A 21,399-nucleotide genomic window follows, 5' to 3' on the forward strand; every position below is an offset into this window, starting at 1 on the left:
TACAGCTCGCTGTACTGTTTGGAAAGCTCAGCCAACTCTGGTCGCAGTTGACTTCTGTCTGCATCAGGGGGCTTCGGTATCGCGTGATTAGGAATTGCGTTGAGAAGCCAGCACACCTCCATCCATTGCTTATTTACGCTGGAACGCTTGGACCGAAATTTGAAGTCTTTATCACGAAGCCTTAGCGTTATTCCTGAAGGTCCACCGTATATTCCAAGGACCACACCAAAATTGATTTGCCGCAGTACCTCCAAGTTGTCAGACTGAGATTTGTATTTATATATGATGAGACGAGCTTGATTCCCTTCAATGGGATTACTGCCTCCCTTGCTGTGAGCCACAATGTAACGCTTCTTGTGTAGCCACTTTACGCGTTCCTTCCTTACATACACAAAGCCTGACAGTATTTCATTTTCTTTCTCCATAACAGCGTAGATAGCATAGAAAACGCGAAGGGACGTTTCACTCACTCGATCTTGCAGAACTCAAAATTGTCATGCGCAGAAGTGCCTTTTACGTGTGACGTCATGGAACTTCGATCACGTGTTATTTATTTATCAATACTGTGAAAGTTGAAGGTTATACCATAGATAATATTGGTTATACACAGTTAAAATTTAGCTATTAATAAATGATTACGTAGTGTGCAAATGTAATGGTACAATCATTGTTATTAAACATACAAACACTAGATTAGCTAGCTGTATGTGTTATGTGTCCAACTTAACGGGAATTCTTTCTCTTGTGACATTCTAAAAAAAGTATTTCATAAGACTATATTCACTATAACAGTGTGCAGAACTACAAACCTTTCTCCTTAGAAGTGCCTGTATTAATCTTTGCTGTTGGTCGAGTTCTTCTTGAAGTAAGGACATGTCATTCCTTAGTACTGAGTTTTGTTCAATGTGGGATTGTGCATCGGACTGTGTAAAACACATACAGGATAACATCGTTATTGACACTTCTATGTTATCGATAACATACTACAACACCAAAAATATAATGTTGTAGTTATTTTTGTACAACTTGCAGGGGTTAATCTGGGGGGGGGGGGGGGAGCCCCCCCCCCCCTGGGTTAGCTATTGCCCCCCTTAGGTTTATACTTAAAGCCTTGAGAAATGGAAAGGTTTAATTGATCCTAAAGTTGTATAATCCAATGGTCAATATTCAATGGCATCACAGTAACATTTCACCAAAATTGAGTATATTTATACCTAAATTTTCAAAATTTTCCTGGGGGAGCATGCCCCCAGACCCCCCTAGAATCCGAAGCAACTTACTTCGCCCCCTCTAGGTTTATATTCTGGGTTGAACCCTGACTTGATAATGTTGGGACACTTCTCTCACTTTAACTGTGTACTATAATCAAACACACTTTGTGTTGTGTCATGGCACAAACAACATATTCAGTGAATATTTAAATACACACACAGATGCATATGTACACGCATGCATGTACGCACACACCACACCCACACACATACAAACACACACTACACACCATTAATGACTCTAAGGCAGCCAACTTGGAGTTAGTATCTTCACTAGTTTTTCTGAGGATGACACACTAACAATACTGACATGTGGTATGCCCATTATCCTACTTGATAGTTTGAAGGTCACACTGGTAGGTAGCTAACAAGTGATCCTTTTCATTAACATGTTGAGTTAGCTCCTTAATTTGTCTACTGACAACTTCAGCAACCTGAACACCAGTCCATTACCACACACAACATAAATAGCTGTATAGCCACATACCTTGCGTCTTTCTGTTAACACTTTCTGTCTTAGGTTTTGAGGTACTTGCATGAGTGATAGACTGTCTTTGGTCACATCAATTGAGAGGCTCTTACAGGTTGAGTTCAGTAGATTAAAATACTATCATTTAACAAAAAAAAATGCTCACTTCACCTTATCACACAGACATACACAGTTTTTGTAAGAAAATATTAATTACTGACTGATTTTTCACTCAAATCCAAAGCAAGAGTGCTGTCTTTGAGGGCACTTTGTTCAGCAGACACTTGGGCCAGTGTTGAAACTGTCTTCTGTTTTGCCCTCTCCACCTGTAAAATAATTTAACCAAACACTAAACAGTGTTGACCTAAATAGTCAGATACAATCTAAATAGATAATGATCTTACCACACTGTAATTGTATGTGTGCCACTACTACATTTATACAAGGTTAGCTACCAACCTTTGCTTTCATATCTAAGGCAGACAATGTATGGAGATGGTTTTGGTTGAGTGAATTAGCTTGAAACTCGTTCAGTTTTCGTCTTAGCTCAACAATTTCCCTAAGTGCTGCTTCATGTTGGGGAACTAGAGTGGAATATCACCACCTCAAATAGATGGCTGAATTTTACACAGACAAACCTGGTGGCTTTGTCTCTTCCAGCTGTTTTAACTTTGCTCGTAGTTGAGCTAGAGCTTCTTTTTGTTGTTTGATAACCCTTTGGTGTTCTTCACCGAGGCATTGTGTACCGATACGGCTAAAATTAATCTGTAAAAACACAACATTTGATGTCCACAGTAGCTATCACTGGTGTGCTAAAATTGAAGCATATTCTAGTTAAACTGTTTTTATAGTAAAAAGGCACACACAATGGACATTCAGTCCCAAAAGTAGCCCTTTGGGATTAGCATATAAACCAGTAGTGGCCAATAGAAAATTCAGGTAGGACACAAGGGCACTCTGTGTCTGGCACATATTGTGTAGATTCCAGTGTACCATATATGGTTTGAAGTACTCACTGAAGTTGCCTTTGTGTCTACTTCAGTGTTAGTTTCAGTAGTGTCATCACGATGACTATGTAACACCTGCATGTCATTGTCATGGTTTTCCTGAGCTGTCGTTGTGTTCAATGCCTCAGCCAGCAAAGACTCTTTGGTCTCAATAGTGGCAACTAGTTCAGTGATATGTGCCTCTTTCTCCTCCAATTGTTCCCGAAGTCGCTTTATCTCATTTTTCTGTGCCAGAAGTTTATCCTCCTGTTCGCCGAGTTTGATTTGTAGGTCACCAACTTGTTGACTGTTCTCGTTCTGCAGTTTATCTATAAATATATCAAACAAATACTGGCATGTTCAACTTATAGAACACAGCCATTATAAAACATGATAGTGGAACACAACAATTATGCTGATTTTGCTATGTCACTGACACATGTACATTACTCTGCTAGAGGCATAAACACTGTTGACACACTGAGCCATTTTGAATATACAAAAGGTTGTTGACTTGTAGTGAACAAATTGTGGACAACTGACACAGGAAAGTCAACAGCTTGACTCTTCCCCTGTTACAAGCTGACTAAAATTTATTGGTAACCATCTTGTACTGGTACTACAAGAGTTATTGTTTGAGGATTTAACACCAGCAACTGTTACTACATGTACAGGTGCAGTTCTGGTCACCTTTTATCATTTCAGTTTGGTCAAAAGATGACTTCAGCTGTCTCTCAAGATCTCCATTGCTGCTATTAAGAGTAGTGATCTCTTGTTGACAGAAGTCCAGTTGGCGCCTGGTATTGTGTATATCTCAGTCATAACACCAATGTACAAGACTGCACGCACGCACACACGCACGCACGCACACACACAGTTGAGAAATACCTTAATACAGCAACCAGATCCTTTTGTTTACTGCCTTCTTCATCTTGAACATAGTCTACAGTAGGATCATACCAACAGTCAAACTAGCAGTAGTGTACCTGTTTGTGTCATATGTGACTCATACTCAACATGTGTATTGGTACTGGTGAGAGTAGGAGTACTCCTTGCAACAAGGCTCAACAACTTCTGCTCAAGTGCTACTATTGTTATGGCGTGTTGCCTGGACTGCTCCTACATGGAAAAAATTACATTTACAGTACAGTCACTACAGTGACAAATAAGTCCACACGCACACGCACACAAACTGTGACATACCTTGTATTCATTCACTTCTAACTGCATGACCTGTATTAGCTTTGCATGTTCTTCCTTAGCAGTAGCTAGTAGTGCATCCTTGTTCACAATCTGTTCTGTACACTCACTTGTCAAGGAAGACTACAGGAACACAAAACCAACCACATAATCATCTATGGATAACACACTTAAACACACCAATTTATTTTCCAACTCTGACACCTTGTCCTTTAATTGTACAATAGTTTCCAGTTGGGATTGGCACTCTAATTCCTTCCTGTTATGTTGCTATAGATGTTTGTGTATCAATGCAATGATGATGTTAGAAATAATTAACTTCTCTCAGTATCTTTAGTTGCTCTTCAACACTGGAAGTCTTTTGTTGTTCCCTCTCTAAAGCTTGTGTCTTGTCCACTTCCATGTGCTGCTTTAACTCATTCAGTTCCTTCTGAAATTGTTCTTTTTCATCTTGTTTAACAGCTTCCACAGTTGTGGTGAGTTTTTGTTCATTTTCCATCTTCATGGCTGACATAACACCATTAATAGCAGAGGAGTGTTCTGATTGTAACGATGTAATCCTACAAAGAAAGTCACATGCTTGACACATGTTTTATTGTATAGCTGCAGGTGGGCAAGTATGGGGAAGTTAAAAGGAGAATTTTGTAACTAAGCATTTTTAACTATTCATTTTCGTAAATTTTGTAGATCACTCCTCAACTACACTGTATCCACATCAAACTTGTGTCATTAACAAGTTCAAACACTGTACTTAACACAAAGCAGCCAAGTGCTGCATGGTTGGCAAGTTATCAAGTATAAATGTTACAACTTAACTGCTCTCTCAAACCTACATGTGTGTAAGGAAAGTCATTTTCTCTAGGCCAGTATTCAAGTCCCACACTGCCAACCAACAACATAGTACCCACCATTAGCCTGAACCTTATGTATACAGTGTGTTTGCTATTTGTACCTGTTTTGCATATCTTTTAATTCTTGTTGTACAGATTTCCATTTGTCTAATAAGACTACTGCCTGACTTTTAGACTGTAACTCTGGCAAGGTAAAACATCAACCTCCTTTGAGATACTACAAAGCACCTACCAGTATCAATGCCAGCCTCTTGACTGGCTAGTTGAAGGGAATTCTGTAGCTCCAGCAGTTCTGTCCTCAGACTGGATGTGTAGACTTTAATTGATTGTAGATAAGTACACAAGTGAACCTAACGTGTAATAACTGGTGATCTTGGTGATGAGGTAGTGTATATGTGTACACTTGAAGTGATAATGAATGTGAAATGTGTAGTAGTCACGTGTGATTATGTGCATGTTATGTGTGCGTCTGTTTGTGTGTGAGTGAGTGTCTGTGAAATTGCACATGGTGAACTGTACATTGTTTGCTCACAGTAGTACAATTAATTTTTACCATCTGGTAGGGTTTTTCCCCAGATGGACATCATAGCCACCAAGACACCTACACATATTTTTTAATTGGTCTTATTTACAGTAGACTATGCACACACTAATAATGACACTTAGGATGATATAGTGTGTCTAAAAATGCCATTAGTGCTGTATAGCTAGTTGTGAACCCCTGAAATTAAGCACTATAGTTCCAGTAGTCTTGGTATTGCCATCAATACAGTGAGCTGTACCTTTAACTCAGCCACATCATCACAGGCAGAGATTTGGTGTAACTGTTGCAGAGTGGAATCCATGCTGTTTTGTAGCTCACCAGGGCTCACCTCCTGCAGTAGTATTCATATAATTACTAAGTGTACCATTTTCAGTACTGTATTAGCTGCTAACTTTGGGAATTACTGAGTCCAGAGAGTTAAGGAAATTTTGTACACTATCGCTGACTGCTTGATGCTACAAACACAGATAGACACTAATGTGGCGGTGCAATATAAATCACCATCATATTTATCGATATAGCTACTCACACACACACGTGTGCGCGCTGTTGTACTTACTTCTTGCAGTTCAGCTCTGACTTCTTCCAGCTCAGCAGTGACTTTATCATGCGCTGCCAAAAGTTGGGAGACTCCCAATAGAGCTTCACTTCCATTAGGAATGCTGGACCCTTTGCTACGTGGGCACCACTTTCCAGTGATGTTTGTGATTTGTACACAAAGGTCAAGTCCCTGCAATAAAAATGTAGTATGTCTTGACATGTACACACTTCAATTACATACTGCAAACTGAAATAACTACCTGCTTTTGGCTGCTTTTCAGTTCACCGAGCAGTTTTGATTCCCTCTCTTGTGCAGCAACATGTTGTTCTTGTATCATTTGTAACTGGTCCCTCAGCTGTGTTGTACGGACAACATAATCTGCATCATTACAGTGGGGACTGGTATACAATACATATGTTGGCAGATTCTATCAAATGTCATCAACAGAATAATGGATTTTAATCTACAACATGCATTGACTTCATCTGGTGGGACGCTAGGGCCCATTGTGTGATAAGTTATGAGTTCTTGGTATCATCACGTTAGTGTTATGTTGTACCTCTTTGCTGCTGTGTTGTTGATTTCTTAGCTTTGAAAGTTGCTTCCTTAGTTCCTGTTCACTAGCTGAGCAATTGTTTTTTTCTCTTTGCACAGTCTCATGACGCTGGAATGAGTGAGATGACAATCGACTACACGTGCCACACACATACTACAAACACACTCACAAACTGCATACACACAAAGCACAGATGTTCACTTGCAAACACATTGTAAATCTTAAATCAAGCTCTACTATATATTATACAATACCTACTTTTTGTAAGGACTGATGAGAATTCCTCAAGTTCTTCAACTACGGAAAATAAAGGCCAACATCAATAATCACCAAACTTATACCAAGAGTATATAAAGTAACCATTGTATACTCTTGTATACTCTTGGTTATTATACACTCTTGTTTGTACTTAGCAAAGTGCACAGCACAAATAGCACACAGTAGTATTGAACAAACACACACACATACACACACGTGTACATGTGCTCTCGTGTGGACTAACTACACTTATATAAACTCACATACACAGAAGCTCACCCTATCTTGAAGAGAAGCAATCGTACACTGTTTCTCAGTATTTTCAGCATTCAGTTGGTCTACAATTGCTTTATTGTTCTGCCTCATGGACTTAAGCTCGTTTCTTAAACTGGAAATGACAGTATCTTTTTGAGTAAGTTCTTTGTGAAGAAAATCTCCGTGCGTTGATGACATTTTCACATTAGATTCAATTTGTTTTAGCTGCAGATTGGGGTCCAGTGTGTATGTGCAGTGAACGTTCTATTAGGATAATACCTGCATGGTGAGCTCTTCCAACTGGCGACTTTTCTCAACGATCTCTTTATCTTTAAGAGACAACATTTCTTCCAGTTCAACATACCTATATATATTAATAAAGTGGTTTATAACTCCCACCATGTTATGCACACATACAAACACACACACACACAACACAACATACACACACAAACACACAGAGGCACATACATATACACACAATTGTACACAGGACCAAGTTCCCTCCAGTAACACAATAACTAACTTGTAATCCTTTTCTCTTGAGCTTCTTTGGTATAATCCAAGTTCTTCCCTCAATGCACTGATCAGCTCATCTTTTCTTTTGCATTCAGATTCATAGTAAGCCATCCGGTTAATTTCATTGTTCATCTTCAGTAGTTGCTGATCCTAGCATGATGTATTTCACTGTGTAGATGCGTGTGTGTAGTATGTGTGTGTGCATGCACATGTACACATACCTTTTGAAGCAAATATTCTCTCATTTCCCACTCCATCTTATCGTAGTGAGTCAGCGGTAATGTCCGTGATGTAGTCATATCTAAGGAGTTGGCCATATAACCAGCAACCCACATTTACTACTGATCAACTGACCTTCCCTCCGAGACCTCGGTGCAGTGGAAGGCCTAGTACCACTCGGGGGATATGGCTAAACAATAAAGATAACTAACTACCAATACTTGCATAGAGCAAGTAATGTACATGTAAACTAGTACAGTTGTTGTACTAACCACTTTACTTGTTGTGGCCAACTGAGACAGATTCAGTGCCGAGTTACCATTTTCAATTGTAGTGAAGTTGCTTAGATTAATGGCTGGCAATGATGTGGACAATATACTGCTGTCTGACAGAGAATGGTCAGACACACTGGACATATTTTCCGGCTGCAGCAAAAACAAACAAGTGCATACTATGTAAAATAAAGAGTCCCTAATGTTTTGCCAGCTGCACTACTATATATGCTGAGGTGAAAGATACTGTAGCTAGGTAGTGAGGATTTGACTTTCTCGATAAATGTTTGCTTTTTGTGTCCCATGCAAGAATATACAGCAATGAGGAAGATTTCTTGATTTTACTGAGAGATTAGTAGGGACATAAGGTGGCAGTCTTGTCACGTGTACCCAAACCATATTTCCTCGGGGGTGGCACTTATCTATTAGAGGGTGCTTATAATCTCTAATCAATAAGCACCAGCCCCGATAATATAGGGTCTGGGTTAATAGGCCACTCCAAATAAATTCTCTGTTTCCCGTCCTGGACTCAGGCATATTTGCATGCAGGCAGGTGGTCCATTTCCATTATTTCATTATAAGATTGGCTAGCTTTTCAAGCCATTATTTGCCTGGCACAGCCAAAAAGGCTGCATAAAAGCATGCTTATAAGCTTGTTCCTTTCTTTGTAAGTTGCAAAAATAACAAGTTTGTGCTGACTTGATAGCACTGCTGACACTGTTTCAAGATAGCTTTTACTGAGCCTATCAGTATGCAAAAATAACCGGAAAATAATGGAAGAATACGGAATAATGGAATATTTAGAGCTGGCAGTAACCAGATGCGGGCGGTGGACGGGAAACAGAATTTATTTGGAGTGGCCATAAGGTGGGGATTTGACTTTCCAGAAATTCAAATCCCCACCTCATCCCATATACAAAATCCATGCATTCACCACAGTTTTGAGATACTTTTGCAGTTTTTAAAGCAACTTTCCCCTTATTAGAATTGTTTGTGCTTGTGAACCTATCAACACATTTACAACACTTGTGATTATAAGTTTATCGCTTACTAAATGACAAGTGCAAAATGTTAAATATTATCACCTTTCCTGCACGGTAAGTTTACGATAGCTAGCTCCCATAGTAACCATTAAGGGGAGGCTGGTAGCTCCTATTCCATTACACATGAAAACAGTTATAAATATTTTCGCTGCCACCATCGTTTCACTAATTTCCCTGCGCTGAAGTACGATAGCATAGTTGAAAAATAAACTCGAAGTACGTGGATCGAAATGAGTGATCAGTATAAACTGCTGCCCAACATAATCACAATACTATTTATTGTACTTCACGTAGATAACGGTCACATAAACAACTTACACCAGAGTTATGTTCTCGAGTTTATCCTCCCCTCAGGTGAGCATTAAATCGACTAGTAACTATAGCAACTGAAGTACGAGATCGATGCAGCTGCCGTGGAGTGGATACCACTGCAAGTACTTGATATAAAGGTATACTGATGCTTTCAATGAGGTCAATAAATTAATATTAAAATAAATATAAATATGTTAACTATGACAACATTGGTAATGTTAAGTCTTTGCTGTAATCACATCCACAAGCAATTTGTGGACAAAGAAGTACTGCTCCTAGAATAATATATAATTATTTGATATACACAACAAGTTACATATAGTAATACCTCTGTCTCCACCATTCTCATTCTATGTCTCCTCATTTCACACACTAAACCAAACACATCCACCCAATCGTGATCCTTTATGTGCTGTAATAGGATGTCCAGAGCAATGAATGACCCAGTACGACCCACACCACCACTACACACAAGTAGACTCACACACTATATCACTGCTGGATAAGCTAACTTACCCACAATGTACCAGTGTTGGTCCGTTCTCTTCTTTAAAAGGACCCTCCTTGGAGCGGACAAATTTCACAAACTCTAAAACAGGTCCAGTACTATCAGGTACATCATAGTCTGGCCATTGTGATGTGAGTTGGTAGTGTTTTATAACTCGATCTGTTTTATCCTGTGGATAACTGTATTAACATGTCTGGAGAATTTGTACTGACCTTTGTGATGACAAACTCTCTGTATGTCCAGTACATGTCTTTTTCTGCAGACCGCACAGTGATAGACACACCACCATACTGTACTGGAGTTTTATCATCCCAATATTGAACGGGTATATACTGAATACATAGAAGAGATGACACAAAGTTCAGCACAATACAATAGTGAAACCCCTCTCTTAAAGAACCCTCTGAACGAAAAAGAAACTAATCAAACTATACATATACACAGACCTCTACCAATGCCTATATACAGTACGATAGCTCAAAACAGTCTATTAAAGATGTTCCAATGTATTCTAATGCTACAACTCGCAATTCTCACTTGTACTTAGTAGGGTATAGCTAATTAAGTAATTATTTTAATAAGTGTAACTTCTGGCTACTGGTACAGGATACCAGTGGACCATCACTGTAACAGCACTGTAAAGTTTTTAACTAATAAATAGTACTCAGACTGCTGACTCACCCATCCACCATGTTCTAAGTTAATCACCATGACAATGGTGTGTACATTCTGTTCCCATATCATCCTCCAGAAGTCATCAACAGTACGATCAAGTGGTCCCTGAGTTGCTATATACTCCTGTTTTGACTTGTACCCCTGTAGTGTGGTGGCATTGTACATGACATGTCTACTAACTAATGTACCTCACGGGCAGATAGTTGGCATTGATATAATCTGATCCAGCTACACCAGCTACTGGGGACAACTTCACTCTACCATGATCATCTATAGTTGTAGTAGAAGAGGCTACAATGGTTGCACTATACATTAGCAGCTTACAAGCAAACAGATCAATATAACGGTTCTTGTGATAGTTCTCTTTTGCAGTGGATGCAGTGACAGTTTCATCAACTCCTATCTCCCATACAAGCTGTGGTATGCAGGTAGATCTTTAGGCTGTTAGGCATGCCATTTTGCAAGGACAAAGAACTTATTGTACTTTATGTGATATCTCTTGTACAAGAATCAGGCATAACATAGAGAATTTTCAGAAATACAATGCATCCAAAGTGATGTACACATTATTGTGATCTAATAAGTACATCTACAACACAGGTAGTTAAACATATGATCTATCTATGTGGCATGTCAATGCATCAACATCCTCCCCACTCCTGGCTAGGGGAGGCAACACGGACAAATTTTAACACCCATTTGTGAGTCAAAGAAGCTTGTCAGGGGATTTGATTTACAAGTGAAATAACATATTATTTTCAGTCCAACAAACTGCCACCATGCATCAACAGCTCCAGGGGTAGGATATCAAATCCCCAGTTGATATAACTATAGAAAACCCCCCCAGGGTGGGGCTTGACGCTGATAGGTTAACAACATGTACGGTGAATATCTAGCTAGCACTCCCCAACCCAAGCCCTTACACGCACCTCATATTGTTGTAATAGCTTACGTCCCTTCATCATGTCATTCACGTAAGCGGGAAACTTGCTGAGAGGAATCTGTTGACTATTTAAACAACATCGACAATTACAAGTGTCCTACTAATCAGGACACTTACGTACGATTCTAACGGAGAACGACTGAATGTAGGCTGTACACCAGATGACATGATAGCAATCACGATGAGAAAATCAATCTACTAACTCACGACCGAGATGATAGTGCAATTTTTCTTGTCGGATAACCTGGTTACGCGCAGAAGCTTATTATTAGGAGAGGGGCGTTGAAATCACAGATGATTAAAAAATTGTTAATTGTTATTTAAATAAATAATAAATTATCTCATTTCGGCAATTGCAAGAGCTCTTGATTTATATCCAGTAACTTGGTCATGATTTAACAGTAGTGATCACATCAACAAGTGCCTGATGGGTGAAGATGTACTGGCTCTACATCAACAAGCAGTGAAGTTACACCGTCATTGTTGTATTTAATACCTCAGTCTCCACCATACGGTTCCTGTGTCTCCTCATTTCACACACTAAACCAAACACATCCACCCAATCGTGATCCTTTATGTGTTGTAATAAGATGTCCAGAGCAATGAATGTTCCAGTACGACCCACACCACCACTAGACAAAGCAATAAAACAACCAGTTCATGAGTAAATAAATGACTTGACTGAAAAAAATTGCGACAAAATTCGCCTGAGGGGTCTTAAAAGTTCTTTTTTTCAACTTACCCACAATGTACCAGTATTGGTCCATTCTCTTCTTTAAAAGGACCCTCCTTGGAGCGGACAAATTTCACAAACTCTAAAACAGGTCCAGTACTATCAGGCACATCATAGTCTGGCCATTGTGATGTGAGTTGGTAGTGTTTTATAACTCGATCTGTTTTATCCTGTGGATAACTGTGATAACATGTCTGGAGAATTTGTACTGACCTTGGTGATGACAAATTCTCTGTATGTCCAGTAGATGCCCTTCTCTGCAGACTGTAACCTGACGGATACACCACCATACTGTGCTGGCTTTGCCTCCTTCCAGTACTGACTACATTTTACCTAAAGGGAGGTTATCATTAAAATTCCATTTTGCCACTAAAATCAACTATAGTAAAATCCCCTCAACCGTTTACTACAACTAATACTTTCACAACAGACACAACTGATCACACTCAGCTTCTTCAGTTGTTACACTTTTGCAAGGAACAATGAAATAAACTAGTCAGCACCAGCTGATTTGGATGAATGAACTGTAGTACGAAGTGAAACCAAGAGTTCATAATATTCCCATATAAATATTATGAACTCTTGAACATAGGGCATACACTGTATTACACTAGAAAATTACTTTCAGGCCCTGTCATATCAGTATTCACATATGGACTACGGAGCTATTACCTTAAAAGTAAACAAATATACTCTAACGGAGCAATCAACCTAGGTTAATGCAACATATCAACAAATTATATTTTGTGAGATTCACTGCATGTAACACTGGTATTTATCTCTTACTGCACATAAAATACAGCAAATAGTAGCTCCAATTACAAAAACACAATCAATAAAACAAAATGGAGTCAAATATCCGGTGGCGCATGCGCCTTCCATCCTGCTTTTTTTCTTTTGCTGCACAAAATGGAGCGTGGCCAACAATGTTGATGCAGTTCCCATTCTTCGCTCCTTTTCTGCTGTTTTGGGGCTGCTCAGCCCCCCCCCCCCCCCCCCCCCTCCCGGCTGTGACTCCCCCAACAGGAAGGCTACCCCTCCATGGTTCCACAAGTTCGCTGGGCCAACCTGGTTCCTTGATCTTGAGGGACCAGGAAAAGGAGGACAACAAGGATGAAGATGTTGTTCAGTTTGGAATTTCCACAATTTGACCCAGATGTTTCTGATGATGACACATGGGATGCAGGTGAAGACATCAACACCTTTTTACAAAAGAACTATAATCAGACCATTATACCATCGTCACGTGATAAGATAATGAACGACTTTTCCAAGCCTACCTGCCAGGCACTGCAAGTGCCAAAACTGGATAAGGATATGAAGAAACAAATTAAGAAGGTAGGTAAAGACCCACGCTATGGAGCAGAGAGATCCTTGTTCATGCTGCAAGGCCATCTACTAGATATAGCAGGACCCCTTACCTGTCTATAGTCAGGTTTGAGGGCCAGAAATGTAGAAGTAAAACCTCAGGAAATCATCCTGCTGATCCAGAGGGTTCTATGCCTCTCACTCCATCACACTGGAGAGTAGCCTGGTCATGTGTGAATTCTGCTACAGTCAGTCTATTACAACGGTGGTGGTTTCTGGAACGAGCCTCCAAACAAATGGAAGAGAAGACACTAACTAAGGTGACAGGGTCAAGACCAGCACCACAGAAGCGTCAACGCACAGAACAACAACCCAATGACCTGAGATGTTTTTTGGACCGGGACGTCCCTGCGAAGTACGGCACAGCAGGAACCCCCAGTGCTGCCGTACTTGACAGGGTCAAGACCACCACCACAGGAGCGTCAACGCCGTATTGCTGGTTTGCGTACACTAATCAGCAGTACGCAAACCAGCAATACCGCCAGAAGGGCTCAAGGGGCAAGTGCAAGAAGCAGTACAGCTAATTCATATGCAGACTTATGTAGATTTAGAATACTTTTACCCTATTATACAATTATCCTGCCTCCCACCTGCCACACTGCATCCAGAACTGGCGGGTTATAACTGCCAACAACTGGGTACTGCAAGTGGTCAGTGGCTACAGACTGGAATTGGTCTTACCTCCCACTCAGAAATTCCAACTGGTTACTGTGATGATGCAGGCCAATCAGAGCCTAGTGGAGGAGGAGGAGGTGTAAAAGCTGCAAGACAAGGGAGCAATAAAGAGGGTCAGCCCCTGCCCCCAAGTAATTTGTCAACAGAATCTTTCTGGTCCCCAAGGATGGCTCCTTCAGACCAGTGGTGAATTTGAGGCCTCTAAATCAATTTAAGTCAACAGCCCACTTCAAGATGGAGAGCCTTGTGATGATAAAGGACCTTCTACAAGAAGGAGACTGGATGGCCTCCATAGACCTGAAATACGCGTATCTGTCGGTCTCACTCTGGGAGGAACACCGGAAATTTCTCTGGTTATCATGAATGGGTGTGCTGTACAAATTCCAGTGCCTGCCATTAGGCCTGTGCAGTGCACCCAGAGTCTTCACAAATTGTTGAAACAAGTGTTAGCAAGACTTCATCACCATGGGGTTCGTACTTGGATGACCTGCTGGTGATGGCACAGCCAAGAGAAGTATTGGAGACACAGCTGCAGCAGATAATATCACTGCTAAAACTATTGGGATTCATAGTCAATCAGGAGAAATCCCAGCTGGTACCAACACAGTTGATCCAATATTTGGGCTTCCTGATGGGATAAAAATCAGACTGACAGACGAAAAGGTGACACAGTTGATGGCTATGTGTTTGGCAGTACAGCAGAGAGGCACAGTCTCCATCCGGAAGCTAGCCATGATATCAGGGAAGATGACAGCCACCTTACCAGCCATTTACCAGGCCCCACTGTGGTATCAAGAACTGAAGCGTCTGAAGAATCAGGCCCTCCAGAAGTCAGTGTCATGACCGAAGAAGCTCTGCTGGAGCTAGAGTGGTGGTCATCCAGGATGAACCTGATGAATGGGAAGTTTTCTTACCAAGGACCCGGATCAGATCCTGGAGACAGATGCATTCTTGCAGGGCTGGAGAGCAGTCTGCAGGGATGTACAAACTGGGAGTCTGTGGTCACAGAAGGAATGGGACAACCACATCAATTATCTAGCTGTTGGCAGCCACCTTTGCTGTGAAGGCCTTTACAAAAGACCAAGAGAAACTCCATGTTCACCTACACATGGACAACAGGATGGCAGTGTTTTATGTCAATCTCATGGGGGGAACGCATTCCCCAACAATGAGCAGGTTGGCTATTCAGCTCTAGCAATGGTGTCTGGAGAAGAACCTCTTCCTGTCAGCGGAGTACCTGCCAGGGGTGGACAACTGCACAGCCAATGAGAAGCCCCAGTTAATTCAGTTATCAGCAGCTACACTGGACAGCATTCCAGTAGATAATAGCAACATTCCGGGGAGTGTACAATAGATCTCTCTGCCTCACAGCTGAATGCTCAGCTGAAGAATTATGTGAGCTGGAGACCAGATCCGGGTGCAATGGGAACAGATGCCCTACAGCTACCACGGGACAAGGGGACAACCTATGCTCCCCTCCATTCTGTCTAATCAGCAGATGCCTCAAGAAGGTCAGGGAGGAGAAGGTGTCACTAGTGCTGGTAGCCCCAACATGTAGGTCCCAGCCATGGCACCCAGCTCTATTGGAGCTGTTGATTGACTTTCCCATAGTCTTTCTGGAGATTCCAGAGCTGTTGAGAGACCCGTTCGGCAACCCACATCTCTTAGTGATGGCAGGCCAGCTGCAACTAGCCGTCTAGAAGCTATCAGGTGTAGACAGCTAGCAGCAGGGATTTCAGTAGAAAATTCCCAGCTGTTGGCAACAGGATGGAGCAGTGGCACAAACGTTGCATACCAAAGTTCATGGAAAGGGTGGAATAGCCGGTGTACTCAATGGAAAATTGATCCAATTTCGTGCCCCATCCAGCCATTTTTAGATTTCCTTTATAAGGAAGGACAGAAACACTATTCAATTAACACTATTAGATCAGCCATTTCCATGACACATGATCATATTGAGGGGATCTCCATAGGGAAGCATCCCTTGATTTCTAGGCTTCTTAAGGGAATCCATAATAAACGACCGCCTTAACCACAATATGCAACCACTTAGGATGTGGATATGATCATTAAGTATTAGCAATCAATGGGGAGAATGACAGTTTATCTCTGAAACATTGAGCCAGAAACTTCAAACTTACACTATTAATGGCCCTAGTGGATGCCAGCAGAGTTTCAGAATTGCAAGCTCTGGATCTACGATACAGGACATATCAGCCTGAAGAAGTTGTTTTCCAGCTGCCTACTTTAGGCAAGAAGAGAGTGGTGGGTGCTCCAACAAGGCAGGTTATGTTTGGAGTTCCAGATGATGGGCGTCTGTGTGTAGTCAAGTGCTTAAGGCGATATGAGGCAGCTACCTCCCAATATAAAAAGAAAGGACGGGGTGATCCACAATCGCTGTTTTTATCTTATATTCAACCTCATGGTCCAGTCACGTCGCAACAATTGTCCCACTGGTTGAAGGAGATTCTAAAGTGTGCAGGAGTGGATACTGCGGTGTTCAAAGCATACTCAGTGCAGGGTGTTTCAAGCACAGCAGCTTCAGAGAAGGGAGTTTTGATAGAGGAAATCCTCCGCACAGCAGATTGGAGCACCAATTCAACTTTTTGGAGGTTTTATTATTGACCCACTCATGATAACAGTTATGCACAGGCACTCCTCTGACCAAGAGTGATGGAGGGTGAGCAATGCAAGTCTACATGTATCAGATTCATATACACCCTTGGTGATGATGTGGGGTTGTATAGTAATCTGGTCATCTGGTCTTTGTACCATAGTAATATTCTAACTGGCCTTTGTCACTGTTTGAAGTTGGCCTTGGTGCCACAATAACAAATTTACACTAGCCAGTTGGCTGGGGCCACAAAGGGAAGTGGATAGTTATCTTTAAGGAGGTCATAATTTATTAACTAAAGGTCTAAAGAGCCTTAGTGGGATGATAGTGATATATGGCCACTGCCTATTTGTGTATGCATGCTCTTCACTGCAGTAATGTTTGCTTGTATGCTTTGAACTCTACCGGTGTTACATGCAGCGAATCTCACAAAATATAATTGATGATTGAATGAGGGCTTGAAGTTAAATCGAGATTATATGAGTGAGATGAGCAAATGTAACTCTGGCCCATCCCGTAAATGTTGGTTAACCCTCCCAGTGTTCATTTGCCTTGTAGGACATGCTGTGGTGGCAGCAAAATCCTAAAGCAAGATGAAAGGTGCATGCGCCACCAGATATTGGACTCCAATTTGTTTTATTGGTTGTTTTGTAATTGGAGCTACTTTTATGTGTAGTAAGAGATAAATACCAGTGTTACATTTGTTCATCTCACTGATCTAACTTCAGGTCTGTGAAATCATCAATCATTAGAGCTCCTGAAAGAGAAATTATTTCCATATCTGTGGTTGATTCATTAATCATTACTGAAGGAACTGCAAATATTTACTACTGAAAGTGCTGACTACTTCCCATAGCAACCATTCAATAAATAATAAACCATTTGCCTTTTAAGTCCTGGGAAGGGCAAGGCATGCAATTGCCATCAACCCAATGGCCATTATATGTACACCAAGTATTTCATGCCTTGGGACCACCTGCAAACTAAAAGCTAACACCCTACACAACAACATGAAAAATCTTGTTTCCTAGTATGCACAGGTCAGCACTTTCAATTACAAATCACTATAATGACATCAAATCCACTTTACCCTTCCATGTTCCATAAACTGTATCACCATGACAATAGTGTGTACATTCTGTTCCCATATCATCCTCCAGAAGTCATCAACAGTACGATCAAGTGGTCCCTGAGTTGCTATATACTCCTGTTTTGACTTGTACCCCTGTAGTGTGGTGGTGTTGTAATTGACATGTCTACTAACTCATGTATCCTCACAGGCAGATAGTTGGCATTGATATAATCTGATCCACCTACACCAGAAATTTGGGACAACTTTACTCTACAGTGGTCATCTGTAGTTAGAGACTGTAATACAGTTATTATATCATTAACAGCATACAAGCAAACACATTGATGTAGCGGTTCTTGTGCCAATTCTCCTCTGAGGTAGAAGCGATCATGGGCTGGTCCACCCCAACTCGCCATAAATGCTACAAACAGATACACAAAAGAGTAATGTAAATGACTAAAAAAAACTTGTAAGATATAGTGTCAACTGTCAATCATAGAAATACCAAGCATAAATAGAAAATGAATACATTGTAATTATATCACTAACATGTCTTAAAACACACACACACACAGTGGAATTGCCTGTTGACCCCCATAGAGCTAACCATGTACTTGGCCAGGGCCACTTACTGACCAATTAAATTTTAGGCCTAATGAGACAAGTTTGTAGTGGAGACCTGGATCTGATAATTTGGTCCAGGTGCTGTTGAGTAGCTCTGTCTTGTTATGAAGTCTATGCACAGGGTATTAATTATTACCGGAACCTGCATGGTTTTCAGGGACAGGGGTGTTGCCATATAGATATACTAATACCAGGTACCTGGGATTAGTTCACATGTGGTCTACACATACACCGCACAACACACACTTCGTACTGTTCCCTTAGTTTACGTCCCTTTAACATTTCTGTCACGTACTCTGGGAAATCGCTGAGAGGAATATGTTGACTATACATTGTAAAGAATTACAACATCAGAGTGTTTCGCTCAAATACTTACGGCTCTAAATGAGACCTAGTTCCTTCATCAGATGCCATTGCCACCAAGGTTTTGAACTCTTACAGTAGGTACCGACGAACACGTGCAACAGCGGGAAAACCCCTGTTTTCGCGCAGGGCTTATTCCAACTCCTTCGTTGGATTCTGTGTGTACTACGCAAAGACTATAAACCCAAAATGGTTGAAGTCACGATTCACAACTTTCGAACATTACTACCAACCATCAGGCAACTCATACAGGCCAGCTGCTTCGTGTGTAAGTTTAATGTAGAGTGTGCACTTTTTAGAATTTGCTGGTACTATTACATTTAGGTGTGGACACAGAATTCACAGGACTTGCAATAGATGACAACAACACATTTAAGTACAGAAGTTTCCAAGCTATTGTACACTGTATACTGTTATCACTAGCTTATTTGACACAACTGAAAGGAGATTTCAAAAGCTAAAAAGTTTGGCTGACAATTTTTTGATCTGCCAAATAGGTGTAGTTTAAATGTTTTGATTTTTTAAGTCACCTATTATTTGGTTCTGATAGGATTATCTGCCTTTGTCAAGGATCAGATGACAAACAGCTACACTGCCCACAGTTACAATTTTTACCTCTTTCCTTCTGTATGTGGATCACTGGATAGGAGATTTAGTATGCAGGTATTAACACTACAGAGATGGGCATACATCAATGTTGCTGTATGCCTCTAGGCATCGAACACTGAATTTTTAAAGAAGCACAATTTTGATTTTAACAAGGTATAGCTTGCACTTTTTTACACGTGATACTCAAGAGTAGGTGTTTTTTTTTCTTAGTTTATTTATGATGGAATACCATACCTCAATAACGACCAGGTACAGTTTTATATTTTTACACATGTAAGGACCAGTGACTTATAGGAGAAAATGTACGGTCATAGTGTAGATGACCTTGGATTCACCCTTGTGTTTCGTGATCTTGTCAAAAGCAAAAAGGTTTGCTTAACTCTTAATTTAACCTTTACTTTTAATCCAGTTCTTTAGCCTCTTTTAGGGCACAATATGCTTGTGGATCTCTGTCTAATTTATAAAAATTTTCATCAACACTTACCCGGTGAATGACAGATTAATGGTGTAGTGTTTGAGAATTGTTTTCTGCATAGCAACTTATGAAGAGTTCAAGTGTAATATACATCAAATGTTTCCCACTATAATTGATACTAAGCAGTTGAGTTTTCAGCTGAAAAGAGTACGTCAGTATATTATTATTTGTACATGGTGTAATGCAGTCTTTTGTTAGCCACTTGAGAGTTACAATTTGTTAGACTTTAATGCTCTACCAGAACTATATGAGGCATTTACAAGGTATGCACTTCGGTGATGTGTATTTGGATACCTTTGAAATTACTGACTGCTCTATTAGAGTATTACACACTTGTATACAATGAGCTATTTTTGACAGCCGAAAAGGAAAATCTGTGGTCCTTTTTATGCCTAACGTCCTCCATGCTGATGACTGCATGAAGTACAAGAGTAGTGGGAGTAAATACTTCCATGAAGCATCTTTTGATGCTTACTGCGTTGGCTACGGTAGGTCAGCAGCCATTGCTTTGTTTATACAGTGTGCAGACATACACAATTTTTTCATTCATTCTTCAGTGTTTCTCAGAATGGCACACTTGGTTGCTATGAATGGAGTGAGGTGTGTAATAGCAACAGCTGCTTTAGTTGCATGTGCTGTACACATCTTTAGGTCAAGTGAAGCAAGACCCGTGCATTTTTCTAACTACCTAAAGCTCCTTGAGCATTTTGTGAACAAAGTCAATGTCATCAGAGGTCCTGTCCATTACATAGTTAGTTTCATGTTGTTTGCACATGCACACACATTACAGATACACGCAACACACACATGCATATGCTACAGTACCTGCAAACACACATGTACGTACTGCAGTGTATACTACTCTACAGGATTTTGGTGGAGATGATCCAGTTGCCTCAAGGCCACAGTGGATTGTGGCCACCACAAAGGACAGGTCACCATTAAACATAGACACGGTCAGTCTCACCATTACACTACATGATAATTATACCATCCTACAGTTAACAAAGCAGATGGATGAACATGTCTCAATGGATGTACAAAGAATTTCAGCACACAAATTGATAGTAGCTGTGTCTTCACATAAGAAGTAAAGTAGTGGGATTGTATTAGAGATGACATGTACACAGATACTATTAGGGCAGATGAATTGATGGAAAAGTTATACACACATGATGTGCTACATGGACGGTATTACTCATGGCTGAGAGATTCATCTACTGGACAAGAAATGATTTGGTAAGAGCAGCAAACGTTATGAAATGTGTAACTTTAGTCCGTTGTCATTTTTTTCAGGCGGATTATACTATTGACCGGAAGTGCTGGGATAATATGTACAAGTACTTTATTGTGGTGGTGGGATATATTGTAACAACCTTGTATATTATATGATGCTTGAAACACATGAATTAAAACCTTCACCAACAATAAATCCCTATCGTGC

General features: G+C 40.6%; 3 protein-coding genes across 4 annotated transcripts; 1 reads left to right on the forward strand and 2 right to left on the reverse strand.

Moving 5' to 3' along the window:
• Positions 1 to 566: 566 nt before the first annotated feature.
• LOC136261040 (forkhead-associated domain-containing protein 1-like) lies at positions 567 to 9,438 on the reverse strand. Of its 2 annotated transcripts, XM_066055002.1 has the most exons (30): positions 9,303 to 9,438; positions 7,942 to 8,094; positions 7,805 to 7,859; positions 7,672 to 7,751; positions 7,458 to 7,600; positions 7,211 to 7,295; positions 6,956 to 7,156; positions 6,677 to 6,715; positions 6,422 to 6,526; positions 6,122 to 6,217; positions 5,881 to 6,051; positions 5,714 to 5,776; positions 5,560 to 5,652; positions 5,010 to 5,127; positions 4,879 to 4,960; positions 4,246 to 4,486; positions 4,107 to 4,196; positions 3,930 to 4,049; positions 3,713 to 3,845; positions 3,615 to 3,669; positions 3,417 to 3,523; positions 2,757 to 3,055; positions 2,379 to 2,505; positions 2,200 to 2,324; positions 1,962 to 2,066; positions 1,759 to 1,878; positions 1,605 to 1,705; positions 1,502 to 1,553; positions 810 to 923; positions 567 to 752 (listed from the first exon to the last, which is right to left on the reverse strand). In XM_066055002.1, exons 2-30 carry the CDS (start codon positions 8,083 to 8,085, stop codon positions 711 to 713), a joined length of 3,306 nt encoding a protein of 1,101 aa, XP_065911074.1. In that variant the 5' UTR covers positions 8,086 to 8,094; positions 9,303 to 9,438; the 3' UTR covers positions 567 to 710. The 2 variants fall into 2 exon arrangements, with proteins under 2 accessions (XP_065911074.1, XP_065911075.1); XM_066055003.1 differs by lacking the exon at positions 9,303 to 9,438 and having other exon boundaries at positions 7,950 to 8,024.
• Positions 9,425 to 18,995, reverse strand: LOC136259971 (receptor-type tyrosine-protein phosphatase alpha-like). The gene is made up of 18 exons (XM_066053551.1): positions 18,885 to 18,995; positions 18,755 to 18,833; positions 18,215 to 18,305; positions 18,091 to 18,167; positions 17,903 to 18,037; positions 12,369 to 12,488; positions 12,165 to 12,325; positions 11,919 to 12,054; positions 11,835 to 11,870; positions 11,544 to 11,617; positions 11,409 to 11,487; positions 10,804 to 10,894; positions 10,673 to 10,749; positions 10,486 to 10,620; positions 10,017 to 10,136; positions 9,813 to 9,973; positions 9,625 to 9,760; positions 9,425 to 9,571 (listed from the first exon to the last, which is right to left on the reverse strand). Exons 1-18 carry the CDS (start codon positions 18,920 to 18,922, stop codon positions 9,515 to 9,517), a joined length of 1,803 nt encoding a protein of 600 aa, XP_065909623.1. The 5' UTR covers positions 18,923 to 18,995; the 3' UTR covers positions 9,425 to 9,514.
• LOC136261044 (poly(A)-specific ribonuclease PNLDC1-like) lies at positions 18,954 to 21,387 on the forward strand. Its single transcript, XM_066055008.1, has 17 exons — positions 18,954 to 19,139; positions 19,196 to 19,247; positions 19,295 to 19,368; positions 19,422 to 19,534; positions 19,586 to 19,633; positions 19,691 to 19,729; positions 19,775 to 19,849; positions 19,898 to 19,967; positions 20,017 to 20,102; positions 20,154 to 20,218; positions 20,316 to 20,443; positions 20,513 to 20,555; positions 20,607 to 20,706; positions 20,825 to 20,911; positions 20,957 to 21,045; positions 21,096 to 21,194; positions 21,252 to 21,387. The coding sequence occupies exons 1-17, from the start codon at positions 19,061 to 19,063 to the stop codon at positions 21,325 to 21,327; spliced, it is 1,323 nt and encodes a 440-aa protein (XP_065911080.1). The 5' UTR covers positions 18,954 to 19,060; the 3' UTR covers positions 21,328 to 21,387.
• The last annotated feature ends 12 nt before the right edge of the window (positions 21,388 to 21,399 follow it).

This window comes from Dysidea avara, chromosome 7, assembly GCF_963678975.1.
Source record: "Dysidea avara chromosome 7, odDysAvar1.4, whole genome shotgun sequence".
NCBI lineage: Eukaryota > Metazoa > Porifera > Demospongiae > Dictyoceratida > Dysideidae > Dysidea > Dysidea avara.